The 23,013-nt window shown below is 39.1% G+C and overlaps 5 protein-coding genes and 1 long non-coding RNA gene across 8 annotated transcripts in view; 3 read left to right on the plus strand and 3 right to left on the minus strand.

Moving 5' to 3' along the window:
* Positions 1-39: 39 nt before the first annotated feature.
* Nup43 (nucleoporin 43) lies at positions 40-12,593 on the plus strand. 2 transcript variants are annotated; one of them, XM_022841849.2, is made up of 7 exons: positions 40-410; positions 4,080-4,190; positions 9,361-9,432; positions 9,773-9,913; positions 10,222-10,379; positions 10,610-10,944; positions 11,267-12,593. In XM_022841849.2, the coding sequence occupies exons 1-7, from the start codon at positions 288-290 to the stop codon at positions 11,428-11,430; spliced, it is 1,104 nt and encodes a 367-aa protein (XP_022697584.1). In that variant the 5' UTR covers positions 40-287; the 3' UTR covers positions 11,431-12,593. The 2 variants fall into 2 exon arrangements, with proteins under 2 accessions (XP_022697584.1, XP_022697585.1); XM_022841850.2 differs by having other exon boundaries at positions 42-192.
* On the minus strand, positions 5,050-8,007 carry Cog1 (conserved oligomeric Golgi complex subunit 1). The gene has a single exon (XM_022841838.2). It carries the CDS (start codon positions 7,669-7,671, stop codon positions 5,440-5,442), a length of 2,232 nt encoding a protein of 743 aa, XP_022697573.1. The 5' UTR covers positions 7,672-8,007; the 3' UTR covers positions 5,050-5,439.
* A 189-nt stretch (positions 12,594-12,782) lies between the features above and the next one.
* On the minus strand, positions 12,783-14,844 carry Coq8 (ubiquinone biosynthesis protein COQ8, mitochondrial). The gene has a single exon (XM_022841841.1). It carries the CDS (start codon positions 14,638-14,640, stop codon positions 12,859-12,861), a length of 1,782 nt encoding a protein of 593 aa, XP_022697576.1. The 5' UTR covers positions 14,641-14,844; the 3' UTR covers positions 12,783-12,858.
* A 129-nt stretch (positions 14,845-14,973) lies between these two features.
* Positions 14,974-17,750, plus strand: LOC111265300 (V-type proton ATPase subunit F). Its single transcript, XM_022841861.2, has 2 exons — positions 14,974-15,273; positions 16,726-17,750. The coding sequence occupies exons 1-2, from the start codon at positions 15,159-15,161 to the stop codon at positions 17,004-17,006; spliced, it is 396 nt and encodes a 131-aa protein (XP_022697596.1). The 5' UTR covers positions 14,974-15,158; the 3' UTR covers positions 17,007-17,750.
* The window catches only part of LOC111265292 (cytochrome P450 302a1, mitochondrial), an 8,560-nt gene continuing 3,287 nt past the window's right edge, over positions 17,741-23,013 (minus strand). For both annotated transcript variants that reach the window (XM_086970433.1, XM_022841842.2), the window contains 7 exons: positions 20,996-21,233; positions 20,433-20,620; positions 20,016-20,211; positions 19,665-19,812; positions 18,959-19,207; positions 18,375-18,662; positions 17,741-18,046 (listed from right to left, as the gene is read on the minus strand). In XM_086970433.1, coding sequence (XP_086826559.1) covers positions 17,930-18,046; positions 18,375-18,662; positions 18,959-19,207; positions 19,665-19,812; positions 20,016-20,211; positions 20,433-20,620; positions 20,996-21,233 — 1,424 coding nt within the window. In that variant the 3' untranslated portion in view covers positions 17,741-17,929. The remainder of the gene's footprint in view (positions 18,047-18,374; positions 18,663-18,958; positions 19,208-19,664; positions 19,813-20,015; positions 20,212-20,432; positions 20,621-20,995; positions 21,234-23,013) is intronic.
* LOC111265301 (uncharacterized) overlaps positions 22,602-23,013 on the plus strand; it is a 2,770-nt gene continuing 2,358 nt past the window's right edge. Inside the window, exon 1 of the long non-coding RNA XR_002683366.2 lies at positions 22,602-22,829. This is a non-coding gene — a long non-coding RNA (uncharacterized LOC111265301). The remainder of the gene's footprint in view (positions 22,830-23,013) is intronic.

Genomic DNA, 23,013 nt, shown 5'->3' on the forward strand with positions numbered 1-23,013 from the left:
CATCATCGACTATCGATACGGTCCTCTTCTGTGCCGTGTGTGGTGCGCGTGCCATCAAATTGGTGAGAAGGTGGTTCCTTCGTGGCGGTACCGTTGTTGGACCATTGAGCAGAATTAGAATCTTTGTCGACTCAAACCCCTTTCAAGTTAGCCAACTTATTAGCGGTTCGCAGTGCTGTGTTGGTGTTGAAGGTAGTGCGTTTTTGTCTAAACGTCGTCCGCAATCTTGGCCTTGTTTTGCGTGCATCTTAGTGAAACAGAGCGTTCGTAGTGGTCTTTGCGTTACCATGGGGACACTGGTGGTCTCGAAGATAATTGGCAAAAAAATTGCTAAGCTCCGTTTCATGCCTGTGAAGGAGCCCATCGCACAGCGAGAGCACATACTCGCCGTTGCCTCTTGGGATGATGATGTGAGTTTATTGCAATGATCGCGGATGCGAAAAAATATTATATGGGTTACTCAAGCTCATAAGGGAACATTTATCCGCTAACAAAAAGCGCAATGCTTTTGTTCCATAAAGCCAAGACAAGTATTTAATTATAGCTAAAATGAGAAACGCTCCGCAAAAAAATATTAAATTACAAAAACAATTATATGGACACCTTGTTTGTGCAGTAGCTCTGAAAAATGATTTCGGATATCAAAATATTATCCTCCATATTCCCCACCAAAGACATCCCGTAGATATTAAGAGGAATAGTTAAGTGGAGTTGCAAACTAAAATGTTAGTCCAAGTTTGGCCACTTTGATAAACCGATTTATTCTATTTACATAATTGCAACCTTATTTTGATCGTGTATTAAGGTTTGGCGTACTTTATTTCTTATAATCAAATAGTAGTGGGAATTTTTTTTGTTTATGATGACTTGAGCTTTCACCATTTCAGCTTATTGTCTTATCGGTAATAAAATTTGGGGTTCAATTTTGGAGGGCACCCGACAGTTAAAGTTGAACTCCGGAATGAGATGAATACTTACCATACACTTGTAACAGTCCTATTGTTTGATCAGTACGGTTGTTCGGTTCATAGTTCCAAGATAAAAGGATATAACAGCTGCTTGCATTGAAATGTATTACTGATGATTTTTAGATCGTCATTCAGACATACCCGATCTGTCAGATGTAGCCTTTATAAGAAGTACGCTGACTTTACATACAGAACACATACAACTAACAAATCATTAACTGCATCATTACTATCAACCTTCAAAGATTGCTTATGTTGTAGCACTCCTGTATCCCATAGTATTGCAGATCACTAAAAAGAAAATCTGCTGGTTTTTTTTGTCTTTATAGGTATTCACGAAGCATAGAGAGAAAATGATTCTGTTACTAGATTGCAATATGAAACTTAACAATATGAAACGAAAAAAATATTTTTTTCGATATGATTCGATATTGAATTTATACCCCTTACTAATATATGTCACAGTTCAAAATTACGGTAGCTATTTCTATGAACTAACATACCAAATATAAATTAAGCTAACTTTTGAGAAAGCTTCACGTTAGATAAGTAAGGTAACAGCTTTGGGCAAGATACTTATGCAATTATTGAATAAAGAAGTTTTTTGAATAAAGAATTTTTGAAGCGAGTCTCTGGAGCGTATGTAATTTATGTCGCAAGTGGTCAATTTATACGAAAATTATGACGTTTTTCGAAAGATGTTGATTCTATGACGTGGGTTATTCGATTTTAAATGACTTATGTGGAAACATGTCAATGATTTATCGATAATAAGCGTGAATCAAATAACGTGTTTGCCTACTAAATTTAGGGACGTGTGAAGGTCTAAGTTCGAATCCGAGCGTAGACGCATTTCGTTTCGTGATGAAAGTCAGTCGTCTTAAGCAGTAACTAAGGGCTTAGTGCTGAACGTACAACGCAAAAAATAAGTGTCAGTTAATCCTCATATATAATTTAGAAAGAAATGTGTCTTCCAGGCTCTTAAATAATAAACGTAAGTATTTTTATACGTCTCCTTTTGTATTTACCCACCCTATACATGCACGCTTCAATGCAGGTCTAAAATATTTCGGTCGGCCTTCTATCGTAAATACTAGTAATGTAAAAGCTAAAATTTATCAGTTTAATATCCGTGTTTGGAAGATCATTTCAGAGCGAACCGTATTTCTTTGAAAGCTTTGTCAAAGGAGTGTCACCAATTCGGCCCTGTCCCAACTGCGCGTGCCTCAATCATCTAAATCTTAGTCGTTCCCTTAAAAATAATAGAGGTGTGCCGTTGTCTTTTGCTGTCTCTAAATTGGAATTCAATTACAAAAATAAACCTCAACTCTACTCTTATTTCTTCTTATATTTTCTCAGTTGTCTCTAATCTTATTTGTTTTAGGTGTTTCTTGAGTTTTGAGAAGTGGAAAAATAACATGGGGCTGGATCTGATGAATACGTGGACTGAGACAACACAAGCATGGAGTTTTTTTTGTACAGAACGGAATATAACTAAAACAGCTGAACCAGTGCTTATGATCATTGTAAAGAACCCATTACTTGCACTCCCAGAGCTCAGGCCTATTTTGGCAGGTAGTCACGCAATTTTTTTCAATATTCTTAAAAATACTCGTTAGCGACAGTGGAACCATGCGACATTTGTAAGGTACAACTGGCAACAAAAAGCTTGGTTTCTGAGTTGAATCTTGCAATTTTTTTCTGTCTGAGTTCCTTTTAGAAGCGATATTCAAAAGACAGTTTTTGTCGCTTTTGTTTCACGTAATGGTCATACATTCACATCGAATTACCTACAACGACTCGTTGAGTGCGCTCAGGTTTATCTAAGACAGTTGTTAGTGTCTGGACCAGGTTTTTGTTGTGAGCCTTCTCGCCGTCAAAAGATCTTCTAAAACAACCAAATATGGTTCGAATAGGATATCTAGCTCTTCTGTCAGCTTTTTTTAGTGTGATTCGGCCCTCCTCTAGTACGGGTTGCTTTGATTTTTATCATTTTTCATCCGTAGTCGTTATGAGACGTCATCAAAGCTCTTTCGTCAGTTGCGAAACAGTTGTTACCACTTGTTGGTTACTAAAGTGTTGGCTGACACCCCTAAAAGCCTTCCGCAAAGTCTGCACTATTTAGAAGCACTTGGTTGCATTCTTAACGTAGAACACAATGGTGCTTCATGTTTTGCGTTAAAAACCTTCGTCGATTTTTGCACACTTATTAAAAATGTTCGCTGAAACAAGCTCACATAATTATTCTTTTATCTTAAAATACGTTCTAAATAATTCTTATACGCTTTGAATCACGAATAACGGATATCCGAATCCATAACATAGTGTATCACCTCTTTTATCATATTTTTAATATATTTCAAAAGCATATCACTGCTGGAAAAAGTTAAGCGATGAAATTCACTTTTTTTAGTGTAAATGTGCGCATTTAAGGACAACTGCGTGGGAACAATTTTAGCTGTTTAGGTTATTCAGACAGACGAATACCACGGCTCTGAGACTCTGATTTTAGCAATTAATCAGGCATGTTTACTAGTATGCATCTAGTTAGCAAATCTACAGATGCCGAGCTTCTGAAGCTCTCAAGCCTCTCTAAATTCACTGCTATTAATTAAAAAAATTCTGATTTAAAGCGATTTAAATAGCATAGATGTCGTATAATTACTTGCTGAATTGTTATTTATTTAGACCGTTTCTATAAATTAAATAGCGGGGAGTTATTAAAGAGCTAGCGAGTAGAACTAGAGATGTTCAGTTAACTACTGTACTTAGCGTCATTAAAAGCATATGAATTGAATAAAATATTGAGGGTAATATTAGGCTACAAAGAGCAGGTGGCATAAATATGTGCGAATCTATGATATAAAGACCAATCAACGAAGTGCCACTTTTTTATTATCGTGAAGGGAGTTCATTCTTTCCCTGATTGATCCGATGTTGTTCTTCCATATACTTCAGCACTTCATCAAAGCACAGCTTGGCTGAGACCACCCAAACCTCAAAGACATACAAGCGCATGTTTTTCAAATATAGGAGTAAAGTAGAGCATGAAGCTAACTCATATGGTATTGCTCTTTTGCGCTCGATGGCTTACTCATCTTACGTTTATAGGACAGCGTAATTCAACTATGGAGTATATTACGAGGCGATGATCCGGAAGAACAGTGCGAGCCGCAGTTGGTGGCTCAAACATCGCTTAAAGGAGACGTCGCTGCCATGGAGGTTAGCATCTTATTTTTCTTATTAACTATAGTCTTTGTTGCTCGAATGAGTTGAACAGCTTTGTCACAACAAACAAATATGAATTATTATTATATTATTTAAGCAGAGATATTATAGTGTATGTACTATGAGCATAGATTATGCTTTATTCGTACATTAGCACCGGTATAATAATATGGTTCTAGTTCTGCGATGAAATAAGAATATAATCAACAAGGTTTCATGCTGACAAATCTTAGACTCACTTGCTTTGATAATATTAGCTTTCGAGGAGTTATTTCGTAGTGTTTATATTACATTTTTCAACCCACCAGTATAGTTAGACCGTCACTCCATATCAAATGAATCGCAGATACGATGATCATTAAATGCTTTTATTTACCACGATGGCAACGTCGATTTGAACGTATAGTATGAGACAAGCCGTTAATTCCCAATTCAATACACTACCTTTGTTTAAAAATTGTTGATTTATAGATTTTTGGGCTACAGGCATTGGAGTCAAGATTCCGCTTAATTGGCATGCATTCTGCTTTTGAATACGTGTGCTTCTGTTCTTGATCTTTGTTTATGGTAAAAAAAAAAGTAAACAATTACCGCTTTTAATTAATTTTATAAGCGTCGTTTTTCATGACGATATAATCAAATCTCGTGGACATCACATAAATGTTTAGTCATTTTCACTATCGCGTATAAAGCTCCCTGTCTTTCTATTTCCGACTAACTATAAAATTTGTCTCGAACCTCTATTATTATTACTATTATTGTGTAGTACATGTACTCGTTGAAATTAATATGATTAAGTAATTATGTAGAGTACTACTAATATTTTCTCTAACCTAAAGAGAAAAACATCGACTTGATGTTAGTGAAAGTTTATTATTTAAATGCATAAATATCAAGTATGTACAGTCATCTGTCCGAAAAAAAACGGGAAGGCAGCTAAGATACCGTTTCACCTTCGAAGTTGTGAAAGGCAATGAAACGTCAATGACAAGTTTTGCTACGCTTTAGCGCCTGTAACGTCGTTTCTGGTGTACCAGGTACATTATCGTCCTACGAAAATCTTGCACCTTATCGTTGTATAGCATCGTATATATATGTGTGGCATAGTAAATCCCTACTTGCGTATTATTTAACAATCGTACGTTTGCGATCAATGCACACTTACTGCGAGGGACGCCAGATCACCAGTTAATTAGTTAATAAAATAGTTATGCTGTATTCAGAGCTCCGAGTAGCTCATTGGTTACCTCTTAAGATACTGTGGCATCCCAACAGGGAGCAGACTAAAGAGCTGTGTTGACGATTTCGCTAAGGTCATAACGTTATGGTCCTGACTAGTTTGTTTACGCGGTTTTCCCAGCGCACCTTGTGGACAAATTAGACCAAAGATCATCGCTGTTTGAGCTACAAGGCCTACAACGCCTTCATCAAGGTGTGGTCGAAACATATGTAAGTCGACAGGATCGATAAGGGAGGTTAGCTGGTAGACTAAGTTCTCGTTAGCGCGTGTAGCTAGCAGCTTCTCGAGGTACTCGATGTCAAAGAGAAGCTGTAATGCCAGTTCTTGCTGAGCAGAGGCGGGAAGGCCAGCACGCTGGTCCAGTACTTTTTGGTAGACCTGTTCTACAGCTTCGTGAAGCAGCTGGTTTGCCTGAAGAATAACCTTCTTAGAAATTGCACAATCCATTATTTCACGGATGCGGACACAAATGATAAACAGCAACTGATTAAGAGGCAATACGGCATGCTGGGGCAAATAGATCGAGGTATATACCGGGACACCCTCTTCGCCTTCATCGCTAAGATCCACTTTGACTTTCACTGAAGCTAGCTTGAGTAGTATATGCGCGACAGGGATGTTAAAAGATTTCTTAAAAGGCTCCAGATTTTCCTCAATAAGTATTTTAAGGGCCGTTAAGGTAGCTAGATTTCTACTTTCTAACAACGATTCCTTGCGATGTAACCAGTCATTGTTGCCAAAGACCTGCTGTAGATGCACACAGTTGGTTAGAGCGAAAGCTAAATGAGATAGAAGGGAAAGGAAATAGCAGCATCGAACCCCGCTCTCGACACATTGAGCGATGAAAGCGCAGACCCGCGTGAGCATTTGCTCGGCAGAGGCGCTCGTCAGTTTGGCGAGGGAACGGTGCTCGGCCGAAGCCATTTCCCGGAACGGAACAAACTCGGATAATTGGTCCATGGCTGACTTAACGGAAGAATCAAAAGCCTTACAAAGAGAAGGTACGTTGGAAAATTTTACACGGGCTGCTTCCTGAAAACTTGAATGGATGGATGTGAGAAGCTGTTCGGTGGCTGTATGAAGAATGTCCTCGAAGATACCCGCGATGCGTACAACGATAGCTTCCTGAAAGAATGTTTCATAGATGTCTGGTGTCTTCTTACCAAGAAATTCCGCACACATCTGGGTTTTGTCGATTGACGTTCGCAGGTGGTCGTATGCTTTGGCAATACTTCGGCATTCGTTATGACATTGCAGTTCCAACGTGAGCTTTTGCCGACAGCTCAGCCGCATCTGCTCAAGGAAAGCCTCTGCTTGGACCACTGTTGGCCCAACTAAAAGACGTGTATCACTTAAGGCCTCTGGCAATACACAGCGAAATTGGGCCAGATGCCTCGGTAGAAACTGGGTAGCCAGAGAAAGTGGGTCTTCAACAAGCGATACGATTCCATGTGAGTTGATACGATGGTTCTGAAAGTATCTCACGAGATCAGGTGGGTCTCCGGCTAGAGAGTGGGCTAAATTAAGTGTAAAAATAAGATAGCGCGCCACATTTCGAAACTTGTCTTTCGTTTGTGCTGTTTGTTCATCTAGGGCTTGTTGGAGGTAATTAGTACGTTGCTGGAAGAACATTTCGACGAGTTTCTCAGGCCTATGGCCTTCAAGAATGGCGAGAGCGCACAAAGCTTCACTAAGTGAGTCCGAGTTGCAGTCGGGATCAGCCATTGCAGTTAAACAGCCATTGCTCAACATACGGGTCGATGTCCGGAGCGATTTCTGACAAGTTGCTAACAGTTGCTCACGAAGTTGATGCCCACGTACAGCCAGCTGTGCTAACGCTATGAGGGCTGCGGAAGAAATCATTTCACGAGCTTCGATTAACGGTCCTAGTCGTGCGCCTATGTCTAAAACTAATTTGGTCTGCACGAAATCGGCGAAAACTTGAGGGTCTCTAGTCGACACATTTAATGACCTGGGTTTAAATTGTTCACAACGAAAGGGTAACTGACGTAGCTTAGAGGGCAATTCATCGGCTAGTTGTTTCATATTTTGTATAGTATCTGCAGCATCAATTAGCTCACGATAGCGTTCACCCACCATCTCGCGGAGATCCTGATTTTTTTTGCTAATATCTTGAAGTATCTTTTGACGAATTTCCACTATCTCAGCGATTGAATGTTGCTGAAATAGTACATCAGCACCTGTCGGCGTATTTTCCTCCTCGTTAGGTACCATGGCCTAACAGATTTGTAGGACGATAATATAAAACACAAGTCGTTTACATTGATGACTTTAGGACACAAAAAATGAAACACTTGTTCTCCGAGATCTGCCAACACCGGATGATTTCTCTTTTTCGAACGATCTGCTTCTACAAGCAGGCTTCGTGGTGTTGTCAACGGTTCCGTCGTTTAAGGCTATGGGAGGGGCGGAATCATACGAAAGACGTACGCGGGCTGTCGTTCTTTCGATATAACATTTCATTGACCGATACGCGAAAATCCAATAAGTTTTTAAGCGATAAAAACATTACTATTTAAAGCTATATATATTTAGTCCATATATACATTCGGTTATATGTATAGTCTTAATTTTTTTTGAAAACGTGTTCTACTTTTTTAAAAATATTTCCACTATATTCTATATTAAGAAAAAATAAAGATTAAGCCTGTCTTTAAAAAAATCACCAATTTTTATCGGCAACAATATTTTTTATTCAAGTTATTTCGCTCTAAATAAAATGATCTTTTTTATAGCATCGTATGTATATATATACTGATTTTGTTCTCGAAATATTTTAAACGAAGATTAAGACACAATAAACTTTTGATTATCGAAAATTTGCTGAAAAAAACTGCTCAGAACTAGCTTACTATTACGAAATATCTTTTTGTAACACAAGAGTTATAGATATCGCAGTAAGTTCTTGTCCTTTTCACCGTGGCAGAACTCTTTACCGCCCGAGTACTTCACCCGCTTGCTGTTTCTATAACTGTTGTTGTTAATCTTGTATTGATATTTAAATATAGAACACTAAATGCACATAGAGGCCTCTATTAATCTACGTAGACGTCAGAAACGACACCGGACAAAATGCGGGAAGCCAGACCTTGGTATTGCATCTAATAGCATACTTCATAAACTCTTTATCGTAAACGCCTGTGCATAAATACAAAAAGTGGAAAGATCATACACAATAATAAGGAAGGGCTGATACTATCAGTAACCTAAAGTGATTAGGGTCATAACAAAGGAAACGGCGTTGAAACTGTGTCGAAAACTCAATAACAGCGTAATAGCCAGATAACTTGGAGAAAACACAGTCGGTTGGTCTTTTCGACGTCGTATGAAAGCTAAGTGGCATCTTTTTGTGGCCTGGCAAACTCGTTGCCATTTCAAACCATGTTTTTTTGAAAATTGGACTTACGTTTCAATAAGATTCATAGAAAGTGAGAAACCTGTTTTTGTTTCTTCAGCAAGCATTTTCTAAATATTTGACCTGTTATATCGTAAAGAGTTTGCTACATGAGGTGTTACAGTTGTCTCATTAACTCTTATCGAAGATCGAATACTCGAAAAAGCATTCGAAATTAGCTCAAAGCGACTTTTAGTACCATTGGCGCATACCAAGGAAATAAACGTCACATATATTTAACAAATGCATGCTACTGTCAGTGAGACAGACATCAGTAGCGAAGATAGACATTTAGAGTAAGGGTGTGCATATACAGACAAAAAAGAATAACATATTACTGTGTCAAGAACCTATAATAATAATAACTTTCTGGCGTGGAATAATTATCATTATTAGGCTTTTTGAAATGTTGAAATTTTGCTGTCAATTCTTGACGGATGTGTTTTTTCGAACATATGTGTAGCTCAGTTTCTGAAATATAATTGTGTGCTATTTATTTTGAACCTCAGTTCATCGACCCAAACCAGTTGATTGCGGCAACCTCATCGAGCGAACTCATCCTTTTCCAATGCACCTCATCGGTACGTAGTTACTGGATTGCTATAGACGGCCATGAAATTAACCGTCGTGTGATTTAATTGCTACTTGTACATTTCCTTCTAAAATCAACAATTTCATTACCGTTTTTAACTACCTGTCTTTGGACTTTTCGGAAATCTGTATTGCTAAATAAAACCATTGTTCATAAAATTGGATGCTGTCTTCCAAATCAAGGCCATGGTCTTTAACAACAATTGTTTCATTTAATTTGTCCTGGACAGAAAATAGCATAACCATTACGTTCCACTGACAAAGTACGTCAAATAATGACATATAATGAATTGCTTATTAAGGTTTTCTTTAATTTTTCTCTTTATTCAGTCAATTACAGAAACACGCAGATGGCCACCAACGGGAGATTGTCCTATGCCCTACTCCGATTTGGCTGTTCGGCAAAGTCTCGAAGGTGCTGAAGTTGTTACTGTAGGCGAGGATGGACTACTTAAGAGGTTCTTGCTCAAGGTAATATTAATTACGAGGGATTGCTTTCAAGTGAAGTAGAACGTAACTTGTTTTGTTACTGTCTAAAAATAATTGTAGCGGACACTTATATGAATGTCTGAGTGAAGAATCACAACAGCTGATTCTTTTTCTGTGTTCCATTTAATAGCCTTAGGTTACTTCTGTCAGCCAATATAGCACGGATCACACAAGGCGTCTTACGCGTTTTCATCTTAAACGATATGTTAAATGGAATTCGTGCCAAAGCTGGTAGTTCATATAGGTAATTAACCAATAGTTTACCTTAACTTTCAATCCTGAATATCCAGGAACCTAAGGACCACCCAACGCAGACGATAGAAACCGGTTGCGACTCTCTAACTTGTGTGTCCTATTTAGGACAAAAAGAAGTGGCCGTAGGTAACCTTGCAGGAAAGCTGAAGATTTTTGACCTCAGTAAAGGACAAGAGGTCCGATCATGTATGCTGTAAGTGTCTGGTGTTAATTCATAATCATAGCGAATCGAGGTAACATGCTTGGGTCTCGTTTAGACATACGACCATTTTGAACAAGCCGCAAAGCAGAATAGACTGATTAAAGTAAAGGTGTTGATCGAAATAAAAATAAATTGAACTACACATCAAGTCATTTCTTTTACTAATTTGTATGCTATTGTGCCCATATCTATCCGGATCCTTTGTTTAATTCTGATGAAAGTCGACAAGATGATCTCGTCGGGATCACATGCGTGCTTCAGCATCCGTCCCAACCACAGCTTCTATTTTGCGGCACAGAGGCGGGCTCGATTTGTGTCTGGGACTTACGGATTGCGGATCAACCTCATCCGTCTGCATTTTATAACTGTCATTCTGTACTTATACCCGAATTACGTTTCCACGCACTCTCAACTGCTCACCTGATAAGCGTATGTTATGATGGCAGTGCGCTTTGGTGGAATGCCAGCCGATTAATGAGTCCTTTTGAGTCAGTGGGTCAACTACCAGCTTTGGGTTCGAATCGACCAGCGGGGGACATTAAGCGAACTCAGAACGGTGAGTAAATCGACGAGGAGAAGTAGCCATTTTCAGTGTACCTAATACAAACGTGTAGTTAATTTGGCTTGTTTTCGTCACTGTAGACTACATCCCAGTCAAAGAGGGCTTATAGGAAAAAGATCATGCACGTAACAAGTGATAACCCACCTAATTTATAGCAATAGATAGCGAGTTTCACTGCATATAATAAAAAGATTTTTTGCGTGGAGGCGAAACATCGTAGCACGGGTGCCATTCTTGTGCTTTTTTTTGCAAGAACCACTTCTCCGAACAAATTGGGAATTTGGAATCTGTGAATAACGTTAAGCGTGCATTTCAGATACAACCGGCTGGCTCATGCCGGATGTAATGAAGGACCGAATGGACATTGAGAGGCTTGTGGCACCATCGTTGTTCTGCGTGAACTCGGTGGACACTGCTGGAGATTTGGTCGCAGTCGGAGGAGACTCAGAAATGTTGCAAATATTCTCCATACCTGTGTAGCCCTGATAGTAAACTTAACTTGTACGGGGCAAAACTATGTCCATTGGAAACACCGCTCACTCCTAATGCGACAATAGTATATATATACTATATGAACTGCGCATGTGCCCAAGAAAAATTTATATAGGATTAGGTGGGTCCAGTAGCGGATCTCAGTACCATCTTCAAACTCGACGAGACAAAAGTGTGAACAGTTTTTGCTTCTGATAGAAGCGAGTAGCGGAGTGTGTTGTATGCGTGTTGTATTTTTGCGGATCTGACGATGGCGGTCCCTCACTCATCATAAAGATGACTGAAAGGGATCACTATGATAAGTTGACCAGATTGGGTATTCGAAGCAATCCGTCATTCACGCTTAACCCTCGCTTTTATCTCTTTGCGACTTTTTTAGAGCTAAACATGTGTACGATTTACAATGTACTTTGCGTGAAAAGAAAAACATGTAGAAAAAAGTGGACAAATGGGGGCGACAAATACCAGGAATGTTTTTTAATTGAGATGGAACTAAAAAATAACTAGTGAAATATGACATTTACTAGTGCGTCTAAGAGTAATGAATATACCTAAGCGCTGACACACGAGCAGAATGATGATTTCAACTTGTGGCAGTTGGTCCAGAATCAGGATGATCGATTAATGGTGGTCTTGGTAATGATCAGTTTTTCGATGACGTAATAGAAGACTAAACGATGATGCAAGGCAACTCTGCCGGCTCGTACTCAAAGGAAAGGAAGATGTAACTACTGGATCGTGCGAAAAATTAAGAAACATGTTTATCTCAATTTGCTGAACACTGAGTTGTGCCGACGCTAACGATACCCACGACAACAAAGGTTATTGGTAATGACAAATGCTATATTCTATTATTATTATTATTAATTACAAGCGTGCTGATGGAAAATAATATTGATGGTAAAAGATGATGGTATAACGATACACATTCGGCGGTACAACTGCTGACAATTATATATACAAAAGTATGATGATAAATGATGCGAATGATGCTACTCTGCGACATGAGAAGGGTAATTAAATAATGGTATAGATTGGTCAAAACTAGGTAAACGTCCTGCGGTGAACATATGGATGCGTGTAGTGGTTGACATGAGACATGGTCACAATTGGAAAAATATGATGTGCTACATGGATGTATTCATACGGAATCTTTTGTGTATTCATTTGTACCTTATAAAGAAGTAGCTTTATTTCAGGTTAATTAGTTAACTCTGTTTATGGTGAATGCATTAGTCACATCAAAGCAACAGGAAATAAGTCATTTACAATTATACCTCTCTTTCATATTACATACCATAACCATCTTTGTTATTATGCATCAAAGAAAAGCCTTCCAAAAAGCTCTGAACATAAATAATTATTCTTTATTACAGTAATAGAAGAGCTACTAGAATTGCCTAATTACTAAGGACTTTATTTTAGTAGGACGTTCTGCTGTTCTTTGTGGTATTGCTCGCGGATATCCATGAACATACTGCGACAGTCTATTTTAGCACGAAGCTTTGAGCATAAAAGAAAAATTCCTGATAATTTCCGATGAAGCGAGTAGATTTCTTCGGGTGGTGGTGTGAGACGATGCTTAAGCATGATAGGAATAAGCTGGCCTACTTTTTCCTCCGTACGCCCCTCACCAAAGTCAAATTCATCGACCGTAAATGCCTCTCCCAGAATTAGGACAGCATCACAATGTGCACGACGCATTATTTCGCTTTCCTCTCCAGTTAGGAAACCAATCTGTTCAGATAGATTAAGTATTTTTACTTCGTCGCGTTCTGCTGCTGCTTCGATCACCTTAAGATAAGTATCGATGAAGCTCTTTTTGTACGAACGGGTGGCGCCGAAGTCAAGAAGGACTACGCGTTGAGTACTTGGTTGATAAAGGAAATTTGACCAATTGGGGTCTGTCTGCATGTAACGATAGATAAAGATTTCATTTAGCGTCAGTCGCAATAGGTTTTCAGAGATATAGTTTCGAAGTGGTTGACTAGCATTTGCGAGGCGGTCGACCGGCAGGGCTCCTTTGACGAGTTCGGTGACAAGTACGCTGTTCGTTGTAAGTTCGTCAATGACTTTTGGAACCTGGAAAACCTCATCATGCCTAAGAAGTTCTTGAAATTTGTTACCACTTGCTGCCTCTCGATTGTAGTCAACCTCCCAGACAAGCTCTCGTCGCGCAACCTCAACGAGATTGTTAATAAACATTCCTCTGGGTAACATATCCCACACCTTTAGCAACATCATCAGATTGTCTATGTCGGCGTTGATACCCTTGGCAACGCCCGGATACTGAACCTTGATTGCTACCTCCCTTCCTCTAAAAACCCCACGATGTACCTGGCCAATGCTAGCAGCTGCAAAAGGCATATCTTCAAATGAGTCCATTCGACTTCTCCACTTGTTACCCCACTCACGCGACATTACTTGATTAAGCTGCCAGCTCGGCATATAGTGTGCCGAATCTCTTACTCGGACAAACAGTTGCTGAATTTCAGGAGGAACAACTTTAAGGTTTTGCAAACTAAGAATTTGACCAATTTTTAGGGCAGCACCACGCACCTGACACAGTGTTTCGACAATACGATTAGCATTCGCTTCGCTCAACAAAAGCGGCCGTTCCTCATTTGAAGCAAGCCTGCGAACGGCTTCAGTCGCTGCCCCTACTCCAAGACCGGCCAAAAGCGCTCCATAAGTTAAAGCTCGACCAATACGAGATGCAGGCACCTTTTTGGCTTTTGATGACGTGCCCAGCATAGGATCCATTGTCGTAATTGTTTCAAAAATTCTCTCCCCTTTAGGTTGTGGCACTTTGATAAGGTTCTCCGTCGGTCGGATAGGCTCATGAAGAGGAGCCGTGCCAATAATCTGTCGTAAATTATACTCCATGGCCTTCATGACAAACTGACGTAACCCTTCGAAAACCACACAAAGATTCTCCACACCAAAGTCACTGTCGTTCTTTGACTTCGCCGCAATGCGCTTCCGTGTGCCAGTAGGTGATAGCGGTATTCCGTAACGACTAAGAGCCTGCCCGATTTGAGATAAGCCCTGTGACATCATAACAATCCCCTGCGCGAACCGAGTATCTGGGGGCATATCATATTTGGTGCCCGACAGGGGCGAACGAATAGAACCACCACTTTCAATCGTGCGCCTAGGATGCCGCACGTATCTGGAAGTTTGCCGAACATGAAACATTTTCGCGACTTAACCTTTTGGTGAGGATGAACACGGCAAACTGGCCCAAAAGTACGCTCAATAGAACTTATTGGGGATCATTTAGCTGCAAACTCGCACTTTAAATAAATATACCGTGTAGCCATCCATTGCTATCTTTTGAATTTCATATATTTTTATTCTATTGTGAAACCCGCTGGTTCGATTGATAGGATGTGAACGGATTTGGAGCAGTGCGACATTTCGGACATTTAGAGAGGTTACATGTACTTCGTATGAAGGCTTCGCTCGTTGAACGCATTTTTACAATATGCTTTTTATAGGACCGCTTAACCACTTGATACGCATATTTGGGCTTGCGTTTCTAATGCATCTGGGAATATAAGTCCTTTGAAATCTTTTAAATTATTAATACAAGCGTGGCTCATCCAGCTGCCAGGTGCGTTCATCTAGATTACCTGTCAACCGAATCACGAGATCTATTTGCTATTAAATCTTGTGCCTGGTAGGAATCAGTCTTGTGCGAGTGTTTAGCTTTCATGCAATTTGGCACTGATACACAAGAGAACATTTTCACCATGGCTGTTCGCGGGAAATTAATTTCCATTATCGGTGATGAAGAAACGTGCGTAGGCTTCCTTATGGGAGGAATTGGTAAGTGGGCTTGAATCAAACTAAAAATGACTAGTTAATAAATCTAATATAATTAGAAAGGACCTGATCGAGGAAGGTGTAATTTCGCGCTAGTCTAGGAATTACAATACTATATTTTTATTTTTGGTAAGCCATGTAAACTTTTGTACTTATCTGTAAAACAAAACATCACTGTTGCGTATTCACTCAAATCTTCATGTATATAACGTTTAAACGAAATTATCCACAATCATCTGCTCACCCAGTTGTTATGAGAGCCATTAACATGATACGTTACTAGTATGAAAATAATTGGTTAGTTTGTTTAATCTTTGGCGTAGAATGAGATGAGTATAGTTTCCGAACGACAAAAACTTTCGTGATCTTTTTTTAGAGATTTGACGCAAATACCCTTGATAAAGCCATGCTCTTAGAATATTGTTCTACCTAGATAAAGTGAAGTTGAGCAATGATTTTCAAGCTTCCAGTACGCATTGCACTTGTAGTAAAGACTATAGTTCGTATTTTTCATTGATTCACAGGTGCTATTAGCCTACTTGAAACTGGTATAGCGGTTGCTATTAAAGTGCTGTTTAACCCTGCTGAGTAGAAATAACGATATGCTTTGAAATGCTGACTACAATACGTCGTTCTAGCTGCGCATCTACTTATATCTGGATGTCTTAATATTCAAATGTATATCGTTTAATGACTAATCTATTCTGACATAATTTCCTCTCAGATCCCGTTTTGCTTGTTCTGATGGATGTTCTTTAGATGCGTATACAGATGATAAATACGCGTCACTTTAGCTTACTGTCGCATATCGAATGGGAGAAACGCAACTTTATTATTAATATTAATATGGTACAATTGGCAAAAATCATACCGATACGAACGTAAGATGCTAATAATTTTTTTTTTAAAGTATCTTACACGTTCGTACCTTGGTAAACCGTTTTAGTACCCACACGTCTGTAGGGATCTGCAGTATGCTTTGGCTAAGGCTAAGAAAATAAGTTGACAGTTAATTAGCTGTCTGACTACGTTCTGCATTATTCGAAAGAATTAGCAGCACAAGCAAAGTATAGGACTCTGTTATTCCTTTCGAGCTACTTGTTACATAATATGGCTTTGAAGGGCTTAACGCCAATTTCCATGTGTAACATATCACTTGCTGAATAATACAAAAGAAAAATTACCGAGCTGTGAACAAAGGACACGTGACTTTGACGGTGACAGTCCGTTAGTGGGAACCTACCTTCATTATTGCATTTGAAGTTCTTTCATTTCAGTGCTTTTTGTCCGGGCGTCATCTGTAGCTGGATCCTATGGACACTTCATTAGAGGCAATTAGCAGCGAAGAGGTTAAAAATAAATTATCATGGGGCACACAGTAAAAGCATAAAGTTTTTGTATTAACATACATATTGTCATTTACTAAGCATGTGATGGATATGACTATTATTTCAGGTGAGATGAATAAAGAACGGCAGCCTAATTTCAAGGTCGTCGATAAAGACACGCCTGTGTCGGAGATCGAGGAGACTTTCCGAGCGTTCGTCAAGCGACCCGATGTGGCGATTATTTTGATCAATCAAAGTGTCGCTGATATGATTCGGCATGAGATCGATCGGCACACTAGTAGTATTCCTTCTATTCTTGAGATACCTTCGAAGGATTCCCCGTACGACCCTAATAAAGATTCGATCTTAAAACGTGCTAAGGGCATGTTTTCTGGCGGAGGTGATTAACTTGACTTCAAGATGCCTGCCACTTTTCAATACGGTAGTTCCATATGGATTTAATTTACTCGAATATGAATAGCAGGTACAGATTACACGTTACAGGACGAGACGATGACTGAAAAACAATATTGAAGAATGAATATGTACTCATGCTGATGTGTCCTGATGATTAGAAACAGATATGTATATGGTTGACAGGAAAGAGACAATAAAGTAACTCAGATAGGGCCTAGTATTAGGATTGGTATAGTAACACAATTTTAGCTCTCATAAATATTAGGTCGGAAAGCAAAAATCACTGCCTGCTTGTGGCATGTAGCTTGGATTGAAAAAGTACGAGGCGCCATTTAAGTAGCTTGTTAATTAATTCATGTAAATATATAAGCGCCTGGCAGACATTTACATGAGTGAGTTGCAAGTACTTCCATGTGCATACTGATGTCTTCGTCCCTAAAACGGTACATGTTAATAACCACCATTTAAGCAGAATGAAAATGTAACCAGGCATAGGCCTTTAGAAAATCTATGACTACCAAAAGGACTCACCTACTAGAAAAACACTTGTTCTGTGTACACATTACAATTAAGGATTTCGGGACGTGGCGTCAATATGCATTCCAACAAAATAGTGAGCTGAACATAGCAAAAAAAGGCTATTTATGATAGTATAAAAAGTAGTTATTTTTACTTATTTTTGTTGTTTTTCAACTCCGTTGCGTTAAGCAATAAAAAGTTTACGGTAAAAACAGACGTAGCTTGTTCTTTATTTTTCGGTGCACGTTGTATGAAAATTTACATTTTAACATTGACGACGGTTCCACTAGAACCCTGTTACAGGAACTACATCTTGAATTATAGAAATTCAGAATTAATATGAGTAGATTCTGCGCTTGAAATATTTGATGCGTCTATACTGAATCATCCTGCAATTAAAGTTCGATCTTCCTGAAACGAATTTTTAGTGGCTGATCCGGTACGTTGATGAGCCTCGTAAAGCAGTCCATTTTTTTATCGTGTGTGTACTCCATCGAATACTTGGTTATCATCTGAAAATAGAACATACCATATTAGGTTAGAACATACGTACGTTCCTTTTGCTTTCAATGTTCGCTTTTCTTCTCACTTCTCCGTTCTTAATGAACTTCTGTACCATGCGAAAGCGCTCTTCCTTCTCTGCAGGTCAACAGAATTTTATAGTGAGATAAGACTCAAAGATGGAGATTTCAGGTGAAAATAAAGCTGCATTTTCGACATCTTCTCTATTTCGACTTCGTCCAGATTAAGTAGCTGCTGAATCAACACGAGATATTTGTGACAACCAACTCATTGTACGAACGGTATATAATTATTTCTGCAGCAGCTTTCAATATTCACCTTAAATGTGAGAGTATTTACGACAGTTTCGGCAAAGCGTTTCCCAATACACATTCTCGGTCCATATCCGAATGGTAGGTAAGAAAACGGATGGTGTTGCCTTCCTCGATTGATCGGACAAAATTTGTCTTTTTCGGCGTCTCTCATACTTGCTTCCTTGCCACCTCCAGCGCCGGTTCCTTTATAAATATCGTGAAAACGTAGCCAGCGTTCTGGCTGGAATTCATCAGGATTCGGGAACTGATCGGGATCACGAGATGATAACTGACTATGGACGAGCATCATTGTCTAAAGTAACATAGTAACGCAGACACGTGTGACAAATAATTGAAATGAGATTATGATTAGATGAATAAAAATCAAAGAAATTATATATATATATATATATATATACTATCCAACAGAGGCAACTCCTCTAGAGGAAAACTGAACAGTAAGCAAATAACTTGTAATTTACATGTATGTATCGCTTGTAGTTAACACGATTTTCCCCTTTCTGTTCCACGTAAAACTATTCACCAACATTTGTGTCTATAATAAGCGTTTTAGCGACTTCAGCAGTAAAAAAGCTGAACAAGGCATACCCCTGCCGGTACGTTGTAGCCTGATAAAATGATATCGGACTCGAGTATACGGCCTGTGCCAAGTGCAATCGGCAAAAGGCGATGACTCTCACGAGTACACGCTCGAAGGTACGTGCACCCCTCTAGAGCGCGGCAAGTTGGTCGAGGGCCCAACCGAGCTTGAAGAGATAGCAGCTCCTTACGAAGGCGTTCCTGGCATTCTGGATGCGATGCAAGATGATACAGTAGATAGATCATTGAATAAGCTGTCTAAAGCACGACACATCGAAAAACGGGAAAATACTTTTAATAGGATTTTTGTAAAGATGGCAATAGATGTAACTTAGCCGTATTTAAAGTAAATGACTCTTCGTATTCCAATATTCATTTGCTCCGCCAGAGTCGTAATATCGTAAAATCGCTAAGCTTTGGTTATCTTTGGGTGTAATGTTTTCGAGACGCGGCGTATCCGAAGGGTATTAGTCGTTTTTATTATTCGTCTTATTAGACAAAAATCGTTGACAGGGTAATATGCACACATCGTGATCGGCAGTGCGTAGGGTCTTATCTCAATGAAACAGATGAACCACTCTAGAATTTAAAGGTTAGATCCTAATTTAATTTTTTAGAGTTTTAGATTGTGCAATATTTTGATATATGAGTTACTGATTAGTTACTGCCACTCATGCAAATAATTTAAACGGGCGCTGGTATAGAAATGGCATACCGTATCAATTCCTGCCAGGAAAAGATCCATAATCATTGTGTATACATCGCGTTTATCGCCAGGGAGTGCGAGGAATTGTTGAAGAACTGTTGCCGTTTCCGTGGTGTTGGACGTTGGAGGATGCTCTTTTAAAAAACCGTTAACAATTCTGGAATTGCCAGACAATCAAATTAATTAACTTATAACGTTTCTCCGCGAACTGATCAATGCTAAAGTGGGATTTTTCATATTTATCAAGAAGGTAATGTTATCGTATAGAATAATTGTTTCCCGATATGACTGCAATTTGTTACAGTTACCTTTACTGCTACAAAATACTTAGGAAAAACGTTCACCAAAAGAATCTCATACTCGGCCATGGTGTCCTGTGCTTTGACAAGCTTCTTGTAGATCGGTGTATCCCAATACCTCCAAAATTGTAATCCGTTCTCAGTTAACATTGTCACATTGAGAGTTTCTGCAATTGCCTCTACAAGGCGTTGAGGGCGGTCATTAAACGAGGCTTCTAAGCAGCCCAACCGACCGTCAAGTGCTATAATCCCCGTCGCTGAGTTATATAGAAAAAAACAAGTAAACAATTATTGATCTAGTACATAGTTTTGAAGGACGAACAAACGAAAGACAAAAAAGAGCGTACAGTTACCCTAAACAGCTCTAAGAGAATTACGCAGTCGATTTTACCGTCTAACAATCATAGCGACAGACCCAGTGACATGTATACAAGCGAAGTCAGAAAACGAGTACGTTATTTCGAAGATAATTACTCACACTCAAGGGCCCATCGGTAAAGCAGCGGTGTGAGATCTTTCTTGCCATCAAAGTATTGCTGGTTGCTGCATAAATCGATCAAATCTTCAGCCGACTCATGAAGTTTATCTCGGTACATTTCCATGTGACCTTGCCGCATCAGAGGAACCTGAAATTTGTTTCGCATCTCAGCCCAGTCTGCTCCATTTCTAATTATACGAATACGCAAAAGAAACATAAGATAGGTAAAATGAGAAATCTTAATAGCAATGATTTCACAATAGCTATATTTATAAGATCCGTTCAAAACAGCCACACAATTTCTGTATCTATGCACGAGGAAACAATTACGAAATAGTGTTACTTGTTGACTGACGTCAACAAGGGAACGCAATGTGTAAGAGGTTGAAGTGTATACCCTTCTCTCTGTTTTATTTATATACTGTATAAATTCATTGATTTTACATGCATGTCGTATATGTATCATATTGTATAAACTCTTGACAGATAACCGACAGCTATTTTGTCAGAGATAACTGAGACCACAGCTTCAATGTGCATAAGAAATTCTCCTATAAACTTACGATGGGAAAAGTCCTCCATTTCTGTATTGCTCGGGCCGTTGTTGCCGATAGCGTAGGAGTGCGCGGTGGCTTAGTCTAGTTGGGTAACGTCCCTCGTTTCTAAACACTGTTTCCATATCCTGCGGGTCGAAAACATGTACAACGATGCGACCAGCAACGACTTTTTCAAGCACAAGCGGACCAAACATTTTCCTCATCTTTCGGGCGTTTATATGCATTTTCGTGATATCAAAAGGGCCTGCAACAATGGAGCAAATTAGCTATATCTGATTATACAAAATACTGCGCAGCTAACTTACTCGAAAATACCCGAATGCAACTAACGACATGATATCGCTTGTGTTTACAATGTCATTGTAATTATCATGTTATAATCAATCAAGCAATAAGCACTATGAAGAACGCACGCCCGGACTGTACCTGCATTTATTGTTGACACACGACTCATCTTTATATTTAGCTACTATTAGCATCGATTCCAAGAAATAAATAAATGATAACAACGCACCTTTGAGGAAAATCCCAATGCGAATAGTACATCTATGTCCGTCTACTACTACTACTACTACAAGGTATTCAAAAGTGTATTCCATGAAAACGGACCTTGGACGTGCCATGATGTTGATTGTTGTATTTCAAAAGGCCATGATACGATTATGTTCTTCCCCAGAATCAACAAGAAATACGTTTATCGAACAAAAATTAGCTCATTTTCACGGTTTTGAGTTAATCAAAACCAAGCGACCGTCGTTATTCGACCTGTGTAGCAGCGAAGGCATCGATTCATCTATAGGCACTTTCAGTGGCTATAAACACCTTATTTATCCGTTGCTTAGTTACCTCCTGGACTTCTCACACGTTTGTTGCAAAATGCAATAACTGTTTTGAACACTGTCGTTGTATTTTCTAAATGAATATGAAACGAATTGAAACCTGTATTAAACCCCCGGTTTAGGTTTTGTGTAGCCGTTTTGTTACCCTTTCATCTTATTCTCGTCAATACGTTGCAGGAATTCTTAACGTCTCATAGGTCTACTGTCATTCTATTCCAGGTAACCCACTTCCATATCAATTACTGAGTTACCTTGTTGTAATTACTCGGTTCGTTTGTCTCAGAAATTCAATTACTTTGCCTCACTAAAACGGGGACTTAGCTATTTAATTATTTTAGCTCTCTAATGGTTGTTGCGAGATCAGTTTCAGTCCGTTCGAAAGGAATCCAAGTAATTTTGCTATCTTGTAGCAGTTGTTCCATTTAGCTGTATTCAGTCTCACTAATTCCGCAATTATACCATGATCTCAAAATGAAACTGATCTTAAGATTGTAAAATATTTTGGTAGTACTAGGCTGAATGCGAGAAATGTTATAAGCCCGCAATGTCAGGATATCTTCTGGTTGAAACTCTTTTTGCCCTTGTCGCTCATCAGATTTCGACCTAAATGACTTCCCCTATCGTCGTTTCCTTGGAAAGGCTCCCATCCTGACATTCTGAATTCTAAATGACTAACCTAGAGCTTTCTTTATATTTCCAAACAAAAAGATCGCAAGCACTCAAACGTGCATGGTCGGCACCACTGGCAAGTTCCACTTCAATTCCATACCCATTTCGTGCCTGCAACATGCGTATATTCCAAATAACCACAAACGATAGCAGAGGGCCGCCCGATAGCTCGAAGCGACGCTAACACACGCGTAGTGACAACAACATTCAATAAATAGAGTATTTACGAAGAAGTTGCTATTTCCAATTTATCATTATGAACAATAGTGAAATACGTATTGATAGAAGTGTAATTTAATGGCACTTCGGTACCATACACTGTCTCTATTTTGGTAAGTAGATCATTTTTTTAAAATTTTGATGAAATGATGAAGTCTTCATCACAGACTATTTTCCTAAGGCTAAGGCAACCTATTCAAAGTAATCAAAGCTGAAGCAGCTGTTTCCGAGATGACCTCCGATGAACGTATGTATAGATCCGTCTACATACATAGATGTATATAGACGGATCTATAC

Source organism: Varroa jacobsoni, unplaced genomic scaffold (assembly GCF_002532875.2).
Source record: "Varroa jacobsoni isolate VJ856 unplaced genomic scaffold, vjacob_1.0 scaffold_952, whole genome shotgun sequence".
Lineage (NCBI taxonomy): Eukaryota > Metazoa > Arthropoda > Arachnida > Mesostigmata > Varroidae > Varroa > Varroa jacobsoni.